The sequence below is a fragment of the Mus musculus genome, chromosome 1 (assembly GCF_000001635.26).
Source record: "Mus musculus strain C57BL/6J chromosome 1, GRCm38.p6 C57BL/6J".
In the NCBI taxonomy this organism is placed as follows: Eukaryota; Metazoa; Chordata; class Mammalia; order Rodentia; family Muridae; genus Mus; species Mus musculus.
Genome location: NC_000067.6, coordinates 72,327,782 through 72,341,141, shown reverse-complemented (window position 1 = coordinate 72,341,141; position 13,360 = coordinate 72,327,782). Strand labels below are relative to the sequence as shown.

Here is a 13,360-nt window from a genome sequence, read left to right as displayed (position 1 = left end):
ATCAAAAGGTGTTCAACTTTTAGACTCGGTCTGATTCATAAAGAGAACTTCTCAACACGTTTGGAATGAGGGCTGGGGTAGCGCTCAGGGATTAGATTGACTGCACAATGTGCATGAGACTCTGAGTTCAATCCCCAATTAATCCTTAGTTAATTAATTAGCAAGGAACCAAGAGGCAGAAACACAACCAACAGCACAGCAACAACTTCTCTGACATTCAGGTCCACAGGTGCCTCTGTCATGATAGGAAGACACCAGCTCTAGAGAAAAGGACACTCCGCCTAGCCCTAAGAATGCAGAGAGAACACCTCATTTTCAAACTCACCTTAAAATTCCCTAACCCTACATTGCCACAGGTAATATTAGACTTGTAGCCTAACGCAATCCATTACCATTTGTTAGATCTCGCTGGATGATCTTTAAGCCTCTAGCATCATCTGCTGTTGTTTATTTTTGGTAGTTTTCATAGTTTTGTTGTTGTTGTTGTAGTTATTTGGTTTTGGTTTTGTATTTTACATTCTGCCCACAACTACACAAATAATGACAAATGGCGAGCTGCCTAGAAGATGGCACCTGTGGCTGTGAGGTCGCTCTGGCACTGAGAGCTGGCTGCAGGTGCAACTACCGGACACTCACAACAAGCCACAGTAAGAACTGAACTGCAGTCATAAACTTCAAAGGAAGAACGAAGAGGACAGAGATGCTGAATAGTGCCACTGTCGCTCCTGCTACATCAAACCACGCACAGAATGCAGAGGCATGCATGCGCGCTTCCACAGGAGCAAGCTTTCCGCTTACACCTGGAGAGCAGCCATCCAACAAGCTGTTCCTCAGATGCGGAAGGAAAAAGCAGACAGTGTGGAAGGCTAGGAGAATAGGAGAACTTGCTTCCTGGCAGAACACCTGCTGAACCACCTTCATCGTGATTGTGAGTGTGTGATTAGAATCCAAGTACTTCATTCGCCCCATGAGGTCCTGGCCCCAGATGCAGCTGCAGCCAGGTGATTTCCCAAAAAGAGTCTATGTGCAGAGCCATCAGTGGGCCAAATGGAATAGACTCACCTGTGGGAGTGCACTTCTTATTGTTTTTCAGCGAGGAAAACATGTATTGCCGCAAGTCTTCCATGAAAGGCAGCTGCACATAAACTAAACACTAATGAGAGAGAAAGGAGTCAACAAGCAGAAACCATCAGATTAATGGAGACACATCCAAGTGGTCCCAGATGCTGCGGAAGCGGCACAGCAGAAATAGTTCGAAACCTTGTGCAAATCTGACTAAAACACGGTAACGTATTTTGCCGCCTAGTAGTGAGTTCACAGTTGCAAACAGTATGGCAGATACCAGATATAAAAGAAATGCCTCAAAGGAAGGCTGTTAGGTAACCATAAAAGCACAGGACCAAGCAGAACCAAGGAGGAGAGCTGGATGGCAGGACATCTGACTGGGAAGTCACCATCCCCACCCTCTCCGACAGCCTGCCGCATGGAGTTCCCAGAGGAATGGGAGAAGAAGCAACCTTGGCCTGTACCTCAAATAGGAGAGCCTCAAATGGACCAACCTTCACACTGACACAGTGAAGTCACACCCAACCTTTATTCCTGGTCCTTATTTGCTAAACTGGAGGCGATTTCTCTTCCCATGTGGCCCTGAAAAGGCCAAGGGGATGGGAACGAAGAGAGAGTCCTGCATTCACCTTCGCTGGTTTAATCAGACCCTCCTTAAAAACATTCAGGAATCACGTTGTTTTCTAGCTGAAAACCTGGCTTGAAGGCCAGCAATCCCAACATTATCTGGGAGTTTGCAGGACATTCAGAAAATGGTTCCTACTTAGCCCTACAGAGCTAGAATACGTATTTTAACAACGTCCTAAAGCACTGTTTAGGATAAAGAGACAGAGGGCAATAGTGCAGTATCAAGCACAGCCTAGCAGGCGTGAGGCCCCAGCATGGATGAATTGGATCTCCAGAACCACAAAAGAGGTTTTTTTTCTTTAAAGGAAAGGATGGAAAGGGGCCGGGAAGGTGAGAAGCCTGTAGGTTTTACCTCATAGGCGTCCTTAATGTAAGGGAAGGCTACACCAACTTGAGGATTAGATCTTTTGTCATAAGCATATCGGACGATGGCGACCATGTTTAACTCATCCAAAGCATGAACGAGAGAGGAAAGGGCAACAGCTGCCGCCTGTAAGGGAGAAGAGTATATGTCAGCACAGGTCCTGTCACACTGTGAGAGCTCCTCACAGACAAGACCTGACGATCACATGGGGCCCATCTGCTCTCTTCCCGTTGCAGGCTCTTGGTAACAAGCACAGATCCCAGGTCCACCTCTCCACACTCTGACTTCAGAAGTAAGCCTCATCTGATTACTCCATGTGGGTCTCTGCCCCACAAGCTCCTTTCTTCTTCCAACCAGCTCTTAAAAGACTGCTTTCAGCCTTTTCCTTCTTCTCACTCTAAAACTCAGTTCCGGGATTGTTTCGTCCAGTCCCATGAATGGAAGAATCAAAAGTCTTAAAAACTCTTCCAAGGAGATGGGGACACAGATTAGTGAGTAAGAGTGTTTGTCCTTATTAACTAAGGATCAAAGGTTGAGTCTTTGGCATCCGAGCTTGAATCTCCAGCACCCACATAAACACCCAGGCATGGCTCTGTCTGTAACCCTAACATTGACGGGTGGAGACTGGCGGCCCCAGGGGGCTTGCTGGCCACCCAACCTAGCCAAAAGGACAAGTTTCTTGTCCAGTAAGAGACCCAGTCTCAAGGAAGTGAAAGAGAGAAAGGCTCCAAGTATCTTTTTCTGGCTTCTGCATGTGGGCACACAAATAAATACTGTCCTGTGAGCCAGGCATTGACTGGCAGATCTCTCCTCTTCCCACACTTACTAGTACCTTTCTCCTCCTGTATCTCTCACTTCCACTGCCAGCACCTCCAACTCAACCAAACTATGGCCTCAAAGTCCTTGACCTTCCTCATCCCTCAGCCTGACCCCTACGCCGTCTCTCAAGTACACCACTGCCTCTTCTGTTCAGAGGTGACCCTGCCAGTCTCTTCTACAAACCTCCAACAGTTCTATTCCAGCATCACAGAGCTGATTGGTGACCAGGGATATATCTTATGCCTTGCTTCCCTGGGTGCTTGTGCTCACATAATTTCCTTCTAGCACCAACCGCACCCATGTCCTCTAACGCATCGCAGATTTGCCTTACTAAGGAAGCTTCACCCTCCACGCTTCCGAGCACTATGGCCTTTCCGGTGTCACAGCTAGCTGGCCTGTATCACAGTTAGGTATGTGTGTCCCATCCCTTCATACAAACTTATGGCTTCAATATCCTGCTATCAAAATAGTCTACAGATTTGATAATACATAAATTTCCCCTCATTTCAAGGACCACTTATGTTAAGCCTATTCCTTGCTAGGTGTCAAGGCCCTGTCATAGATTAAAGCAGACCCCCTGAGTTCATTGAGTGAAGATACTCCTTACTAGTGGGAATGACAGATGTACCAACTGAGCATGTCTGTTCTAACAGTAAGTCCCATAAGAGAGGACCAGACAAGCAGAGAGTCTGGGGAAGAGACTATTTCTAATTTGCTTGGAATTTGAATGTGTGTGTCTTTGATAGGACCAGTCAGAATATTTAATGTAAAGGACAATAGATTAATGACTGTTTCTGTATTGTAACAACACTGAGACTGTATCTAACTCCACTGAGTCCCTATTCCTTTCCTCTTACCCCTGCCCTTCTTCTCCACACACAGTGCAAATCAGCACATAAATATACATATTCTACACATACACACATACATACATACATACACACACACACACACACACACACACACACACACAAATAGCCAGAGAAAACATTTTAAGGAGTTAGTCACTGAATCACAGAATAGTTTAACTGAAAAACAATAATATTCACCCATTTTAACGACCCCAACAATGCACATGGCTGGTGCTATTGGAGACTCTGCTCAAAAACTTGCATGGTCGGACTTAAGACAACCTCACAAGAAGGTAATCCATCGGGAGCTGGTGATCTCTGATGACAGAGTAACTCATTTGGAGCAAAGCTCCGCACCCGTCAGGCCCCGCTCAGTTCTCTGGTAGGAAGCACAGATTAATTTCTACTCCCCATGATCCTCCTCAAAATGTCTGAAGACTGCTATTGCATCTGTCACCGTCCTCCTACTCCTGTCTACCCACACAAGTCCGCTGCGTGCATTTTCTACTGGAAGCTCTCATATAGCATACTCTCCCTAGCCTCCTATTTATCTCATAGGCTCCAGTTTGACAATATCAGTTTTTGACTACACTCACAGATACCAAAGAGCCATTAGGAAATGAAAGTGTCTTTTCTTTAAAAACTTCAGTGATATATGACGATTTATTATACAAAATGAGCCAGATCTGTCACAACTCACAAAAATAGAATCAAAGGACCATAAGAAAGCAGAAATACCTAGGTCACCAATATCTAACCCCAGAATGATCTCAAGTAACCAAGGAGAGACAGCTTGCCCTTTGTTTGGATATACTGACTAACTGCAGAACAGCCAGCTCTAACCTTGGGACTAACTTTACCTAGGAACTTCCACCGCTCACTCATCAGAGCTGACCGAGACCCTAGAGCACTGAAAGTGCCAATAAGGAATCATTCATAAGAGTTGCACAGGTTTCCTGGTCCTAATAAACCCCAAACCCTCCTCCATCACCCAACCACACCGGCTACCACTGTCATCCCATGGGCCCGAGATACGGTCCTAGTCCTTATTCCAAACACAAGATGCTTCATCAGAAACTTGTCTCTGCACTTTCGTTTGACTTTGACAACAGAAGCTAGTTACGTATATGACAAATTTGATTTGCAGCTCAGGTACCTCAATATAGCTCTGCAGCAGAACTCTCAAGAAGTCACTGGGATTTCCTTCGTGGAAAAAAAACAAAAACAACAACAAAACAAAAATAAACAAACAAAAAAACCAAGTGGGAGTTATGTCCACAGCTGGAGTTCAAAAAGTTTAAAACTATAGAACACACCAGACCAGAGCAGCACAGTTTCTAAGGCTGGAGTTAGGAGAACATCACTAGCTAGAATTCTCAAGTGTGAAGTCATCTATGTGTTGTAGTGAACTCACCCCCTCACACCCAGGAGAGGGGAAGGCAAGCGTCTTCTCCTGATGTTAACTGTTCTCAGACACTGACATGACCACCTCCTAGGTGAGCAGCCAGCCATGTTCCAGAAGCATGGGGAAAAAAGGTCATCAATGCAATCAATTGTTCACATTTTCTAATGCAAATACCTCTGAATTTAGAAGCCTGCTTCAGCTGGTTTAACACTCTGTACTGGAGTCAACACACCAACGAAACATTGAGTGCTGACTTAATATTTCAAAAAGAAAATGTGCAGAGTTGGGAATGGGTGGGTAGGGGAGTGGTGAGGAGGGTATGGGGGACTTTTGGGATAGCACTAGAAATGTAATTGAGAAAAATACGTAATAAAAAAAAAGTTTCCTTTTAATGAGAAATACTATGTAAAATACATTTATATACTGCATTTACAATGTGAACCAGGACAAACAGCAAAGAATATCCCCATTTCTAGTATTATAGGGATTATTTGCAGTATGAGTTTATGCATTATTCCTATGAAATTAGAAAACCAATTAATTGTAAACTTGTATCACATTCAGAAAATCTACTCAATGTGGGAGCTACTATATATATGTTCTAATTTTGCTTGGAGAGAGAGGGGTACATTGCTTCTTTCAATATCCCTATGCTCACATGGCTTCTATTGTTAAAAATGATATACTTATTAAAAGATGATAACAAATGAAAAAAAAACAAAAAAGAAAAAAAAAGAAAATGTGCAGAGAGCAAAGCGTGAGTGTAGGTTGTGAAAGTCAGAGTTGTTAGCCAGGGATAAACAGGCCTGACGACAGAAAACCTTAAGAACGTGGGAAACCAGGGAAATCGCCCACAGATCAGGAGCGCTTCTCCAGGTCCACACACCATACTAATGCTCGGTGTTCATGAGAGACGAAGGCCAATCTGAACCAAAACTACTTAACAGCCGACACCTACACCTAAGTCAAGCTGGTCAGGGGTTGTTGTGCAATACTATGACCTCGGGCATTACGTTGAAGCTAAAACAAACTCGTTTATCATCTCCCCATTTTTAGAGTTAAAGGTTGGTGACTTTCCCACAGCTGTTGCAAATGCACACCTTTAACCCCATCACTTGGGAGCCAAAGGCTGATGATTTCCTAGTTCAAGGTCAGCCAATCTACAAAGCGAGTTCTAGGACAGCCATGGCTACACAGAGAAAGCCTGTTTCAAACAAACAAACAAACAAACAAACAAAGGCTATAAACAGCCCACTTTCCCAAAATAACAGTTCAGTTTGTAGCACTGTCTCAAAGCTCCAACCCAACTCACCTCATCATCCTTTGCTGCAAAGACCTTTAGAACTTGATGTCCCATGAAGAATCTTCTATGAACCTACAAGAGCATGGGAGAGAGAAAACGCGTTTTGAAATATGCACCACTGTAAGGTCACATGTTGCTAAATGTCTGCTCAGAATGTTCTTACTGGAAAACAGCAAGAGCAACTGGAAACAACCGAGTACTTGAAGCTCAACTACATGAGCACCTAACGCATGGCCTGTATTGTCCTATATGGTATGCAGTGAGACAGAGGAGTGAGCAGGATATAACCATGCTCCTCAAAAGCCTCAATAGCTGTGTGATTAAATGCAATGCTGGGTTACAGTCCAACACAGGGCACTGCACTAGCCTGTGATGGTTTCAGAAGAGTACGTAAAAACTGACCAAGACTTGGGAAGTAGAAACTAACCAAAAGGAAAATGTAAAGGCTGGAGAGCTAGCTCAGCTGTTCAGAGCACTTGCTGCTCTTACCAAGGGTATCAGTCGTGCACGATGCCCATTCATACATGTAGACAAATCACTCACACACATAAAAATACATCTTGAAAAAGGAAAATGTAAAGCAAGGTCTATGCACTGGCTCCAGAGCAGACATCACAGCGACCGCAATCTGGAGTGACGGGAACAGAGTATGTGTTCATTGGTCCTGCTTTTAGAACAATGCCGGGGCACAGCACAAGGGGACAGGTAAAAAATGAGCGATTACAAAGACTGTCTCCAAAAGTCTCTTAGGAATGATGTCCTCAGGAGATGGGACAAGCCTCTAATGTACTGCAGACGACAAAGAAAGCCAACTCTGAGCAGACCCGGGGCAGGGAAACTACGTACGGCTGGTGCCTCCGCGCTCCTGAAATGCAGTCAAGGTCACAGAACTCTACCAATACCTGCCTAGAAAATGAACGTTAACGCTCCTGAAATCGCAGCCCCTACACCCGTCCACCAAGCTCTGGCTCTCACTGCCTGTGGAGCCTGGCGCTTTTCTAGAAGGACGTGCCATGTGTGGCTCTGGGCAGCATTTCTCATCTGCTTTTCCCTCGCACTCTTTCCTCTGAAGCCTGGAAACAAGGAGCACGTTACAGCAGCTGATAGCTCAAGCACACAGAGCTGCAAAGGTGTGAGGTCCACACGTCCCTCACTTCCACTTCTAGTCCCAGCTGAAAACCACTATGCGAAGGCATACAAGAATAACCCTACACTGCCAGTACAGCAGATCGAGAGATCCCCTTACCCTGATAGAAATTATAACAGTCCTTGACTTATTCAAAAACTAGCTAATGAGGGAGCTGGAGAGATGGCTCAGCAGTCAAGAGCCACAATGCTCTAGCAGAGCCTCAAACTTTGGTTCCCAGCACTCATGTCAGGTGACTCACGACCCTTGTAACTCCAGCTCCAGGAGATCCAACACCTCTGGGTTCCACAAGCCCCTGCGTTCACGTGCACATAGCTACACACAGGCACACACACAGACATGCATAATTAAAAATAAAAGGGAATCTTTAAGAAATAGCTAATGACATCTTTATCTAGTACACCTAAATGATTTTTTAAAAGAACAGCCAGGAATCTGGAGGGAAGCTAATTACCACAGTCTTTTCTGTCTCATAATTATCTACCCAGAATACTTGACAACTTAGCAAGAGAACTGAAAAACTGCTTGATATTTTAAAATAAACAGTGTGCACACACACACACATACACAAGTGGTAGTGTGCTTGCCTAGCAAACAGTCACCATCCACACACAAAAACTATTTCACACCTATTCATTCCATAACTGGTGTTTTGTAAGCATTCCCGCTGAAGATGGGGTGCAGGAACATATGATTTCATATACAATAACTGACAACCACTCGTCTGCTAAAAGGTGCGCCTCTGTATTATGTCCTATTCCGTATGGAAAATACTTCGTGCAACGCCTCCTGTCCTCTGGGTAAGATCATACGTGAAAGCTGTATGTACAGTGGACTACTCAGAACTGTGCTAGTTCACATGGTAAGAGTAGCACTGGACGATGGCCCAGTCTCTAGAGTCAAGGAGACCTGCCTCAAAATCCGCAGCCACTCTCGTTTCACTGTAAGGTCTTGGGCTAGTTACATAACAAGGCTAATCCTCAATTTCTTAACCAAAAAAGTGCCTACAATAAGTACAAGCCTGGAAAGGTAATATTAACTGAGAATTTTTATCAAATGCTTACACTGGTTGGAACACTGTAAGTGTGCATTAATGGTAGTTATAATTATAATATTTCATGATACTTGTCTGAGACAGAACTTTGTTACAAAGTTGAGTGGGGCATTGCCTGGCTGTTGGTTAAAGAGATGAGCCTGGGCTTATCCCATCTCAGGAAACCTGTGAGACCTAGGAGATCCTTCTCTGACACTGGGAACAGGAGGGCTCTTCTCTTTGAGATGGACAGCCTTTACCCATTTTCTAAGCCCAGACTTGAACAAAAGTATTTTCCTCCTTCAACAGAACAATCATTATAATAAAATTGATTTAGAAGTTAAAAAGAGAGAACATGATTTTAAAAGTAAAATTTGAAGTTAATAAATGTCTTTTTTAAAGGGACATGTTATTTAGCTAAAGTAGGCCCCTACTTCCAGCCTGACAAAGGTAATTTCAGTATTAGCAATTCTAAATTATACTAAAGGCGTTTGAGATAGGGCTTATCTGTCTATCTAGCAAGGGTGGAAAGAGTAGTTTCAGTGAGATGTAGTAACACAAATCTTTAATCCCAGCAACTAGGATGCAGAAGCAGACAGATCTCTGTGAATTCAAGACCAACCACAGTAAGATCTCTCTCACAAAAGGGAGAGAAAGGCTGGAGAGATGGCTCAGGGGTTAAGGGCACTGGCTGCTCTTCCAGAGGAGCCGGGTTCAATTCCCAGCACCCACATCACAGCTCACTGCCTTTAACATCAGTTCCAGTGGCCCAGCACCCTCTCTGGACCTCTGCAGACACTGCATGCACATGGTTCACAGATAAGCATGCAGGCAAACAGCCATGTACATTAAAATAAGAAATACAGATATATCTTTTTTAAAAGGGGAGACAGTTTCTACAAATTGGTCTATATAAGGTTAGTTTCACTCAAGATTAATAAATATTAACTTACATTATTTTGCAATGCAATTAGTTTCTCCTTAAAGAATTTTTAGGGGCCCTAAACTTCCAGAAAGTGTTATGCTCACTTAGCACATCCTACTTCAGTACATTCTTAGGGATCCTAGGTAAGTTTGCCCACTTTTTGGCTTAAAGAGGTTTGGTTTGTTTGTTTGTTTGTTTGTTAAAAAGTGTGTGTGTGTGTGTGTGTGTGTGTATGCAGTAAATACATGCCATGTTTATACAGGTGCTCCTAGAGACTGGAAGAGGGCATCAGATGCCCTTGACCTAGAGTAACAGGCAACTGTGAGCCACCTGACTTGGTGCTAAGAACCAACTTCTAGTGCTCTAGCAGTTGTTCACGTTCTTCACCACTGAGCCATCTCTCCAGGCCTTGAAGACACTGCTAACAGTAGAGATAACCATGAGAGAAATGCTCCTACAGCTCACTGAACTAACCTAACACTAAGACTACATAAGGCTTGTGTGCTAGGCACACAGATTCAGTCTATGGGTGGTATTTACTTTCATTTCAATTCCCTTGAGTTCTCCTAGAAGAATCTCTTCATCACTATGAATTTAGGGAGAAATTCACATACAAAGATTCTTGCTGGAGTGGTGATGCAAGCTTTTAATCCCAACACCCATCAGGCTGAGGCACGAGGATCTCTGAGTTCAAGGTCAACCTGGTCTACTGAGTGAATTCAAGGATAGCCAAGGCTACCAGAAAAACCACCTCAGAAACTAAAATAGTAACAATAACAATAATAATAATAATATTAGTATTCATCATTTTGTGGTCTACCCCAAAGACAGCAAACCTAAGATCTCTGGAAATACTGAGCCATGCTTCCTAGGACCATCTGTGGAATCCCATGGCAAGCTGCTGCATGTCCCCTTTTCTATACTCCATGTATCTGCACTTTGTACCTACAAATTGTGACTTATGGATAAGGTTCACATCTTAGAACCCCACAAAAGAAATTGAGGGAAAAGGTGGCCAACCATGAACCAATGATACTCTGGAGTGTAGAGATGGTGCCATGTGCTAAGTACACAACCTTCTCTTCCAGAGGAACTGAGTTCAAGTCCCAGCATCTATGTCATGTGGCTCACAACTGCCTATAACTGCAGCTCTAGGGGGACCTGACTCCTGTCCTTCCTCTAACACCTGTACTCACACACACATGCACCCTCACACACCCATGCCCATTCACATACACATGCCAACTTACACACACATGTCCACTCACACACACATGCCCACTCACACACACATGCCTATTCACACACACATATGTACTTCCACACACATGTGGAAACACTCATGCATAAGCACACACACACACACATATACACACACACTCAGACACACACACACATGCACACAGAAATTAGTATTTTTTAGATAAAAAAAAAAAAAGGCAACACTCATCCCCAAACTACATTTTAGATACTGAATGAGAAGTAAGTATGAAGTGTAAATAAAACAACGAGTCAAAAGCTCAAGGCATGTACTTTGTCCACAACTGCAGAGTATTTGCTGTACCTGAGAAGATTTACAAAATCCCAAAACAGAGAAGCACTTCCCCTCAGATTTATATTTCATTTGTTCCTCATCCACTTTAGAAAAAGGAATGATATCACTTCCGTAGCGGTACCCTGGAGAATGAGAGCAGAGCATGTGTTAGCCATGTGCGGCCTGAGGTAAGCTGTGTACATGCATCAATACATGTTTAAATACATCAACACACGTGTGTACATATTAATACATGTATACACATCAATACAAGTATCCCAGAGCCAGTCTCTTCTGCTCCCTGGAACCAAATTATTGCCCCCCCCACCAAAAGCAGAGGCAGAAACAAACCGCATGTGCCGCTTACGGACGATTAAGGTCTAATTACATTTTTAAGGCAGCATCCTCTGCAGTCTAGGTATCTTAATGATCACACAGCAGAGAAAACTGTACAAACACAGCACGTTAGTCAGCCTCCGAAGACAACCGTGTTGACTGCAGAACAAGAGTGACTTGTAAACATGATCAAAAGCCCATTTATTCTGAAACCCAGAGGTCCACACAGAGTAAACGGCCCATCGGAAATCATCAGAACAAAATGTCCAAAAAACACACGCTGGAAGTAGACATACCTGCAGCCATCTGACAGAGGAAGCCCAAACTCTGTTTTAAAAGCATCTAACCGACAAGCCCCACACTCTTCTGGGTTTGAATTTACTCTGTTACTGGGACTCAGCTGTGTCTGCTTTCAGGGTCTTAGGTTGGATAAATATGGGCTCGTGTGTCCTCACGAAAGGAAAAAGGCGAAAGGAAAAAAGCCAAGCCCAGCCCTGTTCTCCGGTATCTGCTCTCCTGCGGCAGAGCGTCTCTCCAGTGTGAACGCAAACAGGGTCACCAGAACCCCAGAAACAGTGGGAGTCCCAAGACAGACTATAATCCAGTGTCTAATCAGTCCGTGAGGCTGCTGGGGCCATGGAATTAATAAAAAAAATTCTTTTTAAAGCAATTTCTAGTCTCATGCATGGCTTTTTGAAAAAGACAACCAATTCAAAAGTTGCAACCAAAAACTCAACAGGGAAACGCATGAGACACGATTAAGCATGGCATCTAAACCGAATGGTTTTGTTTCCAGTCACTTGTGTGCAGCTAGGGGAAAGGGTACACATGTGTGCATGTGCTCACCTGAGAGTACGTGTACAGGTCAGAGGTCAGCTCCCCTCTACTGTTCTCCACCTTACTTTCTGAGACAGGGCTTGTAAGCAAGCCAGGAGCTCCCATTCCAATGCAGCTGACTGGCTAGCAGGCCCCTGCGGCTCACCTGTCTCCACCTCCCTAGCACCAGGGTTACAAGTGTGCACTGACATGCTTGGCTTTGTTTTGTTTTATTTTATTTTATTTTATTTTATTTTATTTTATTTTATTTACTTGTTTATTTGGTTGGTTGGTTGGTTGGTTTTTGGTTTTGTTTTGTTTTGTTTTTTTTCAAGATAGGGTTTTCTCTGTGTAGCCCTGGCTGTCCTTGCACTCACTCTGTAGACCAGGCTGGCCTCAGACAGAGATCTGCCAGTCTCTGCCTCTGAGTGCTGGGGTTAAGACACGTGCCACCGTGTCCAGCCCATGCCTGGCTTTTCTGAGGGTGCTCTAGATCCACGGCTAGGACCTCATCCTGGCACAGAAGCACCTTGCTCACCAGCCGTCTCCCAGACCCTACACCAAGTATTGGTCTAACTTTTTCTTATCATCAATCATGTTCTTATTTGAATTAATAAGAATCATAAATCTCAGAGGTGCTCGTGAAAACTAACTGAGCTTTCTGATTCTTCTACTTCAAGTGCAAATAACGTTCCTACAAGCCAAGGAGGACAGAAGAGACTGTAACATACCACCACACTCTGGCTCACATGTATCTACTACATCCTCTGGGTAAGAAAGAGAGCAACCCACCCATGAGTGAGTAGACAGTGGAGGAGAGGCGAAGGAAAGTGGTCGGTAACAGAAAGGGAAGAGGAGAACTGACTAACTTCCATCTGCGACCCAGGCTGTGCCTAACGCTTCCCTTCAGTTGCCTGCCCTAAGAATCCGTTTGTCCCAGCTAACAGAGCTTTTTTTGAACAACTTAAGGAACTGGTCCCCTCTCCTCTAGTCCCTCCCCTTTCTAAACCAGCTATCCCACTCATCTCCCCACGGACCACTCCTAAACACCGTAGACATATGCAAATCCCCTGAACCATCAACGGCTCCATGAGCTTTAACACCATGCATACGCTCTGAGTCTATCTCCCCAAAC

At 44.2% G+C, this 13,360-nt stretch overlaps 1 protein-coding gene across 5 annotated transcripts in view; it reads right to left on the bottom strand.

Moving 5' to 3' along the window:
• Xrcc5 (X-ray repair complementing defective repair in Chinese hamster cells 5) overlaps positions 1–13,360 on the bottom strand; it is an 87,537-nt gene that overhangs the window by 53,812 nt on the left and 20,365 nt on the right. For all 5 annotated transcript variants that reach the window (XM_006495892.2, XM_006495893.4, NM_001357519.1 and 2 more), the window contains exons 9-12: positions 11,104–11,216; positions 6,444–6,506; positions 2,045–2,182; positions 1,063–1,153 (exon numbers count right to left, since the gene is read on the bottom strand). In XM_006495892.2, coding sequence (XP_006495955.1) covers positions 1,063–1,153; positions 2,045–2,182; positions 6,444–6,506; positions 11,104–11,216 — 405 coding nt within the window. The remainder of the gene's footprint in view (positions 1–1,062; positions 1,154–2,044; positions 2,183–6,443; positions 6,507–11,103; positions 11,217–13,360) is intronic.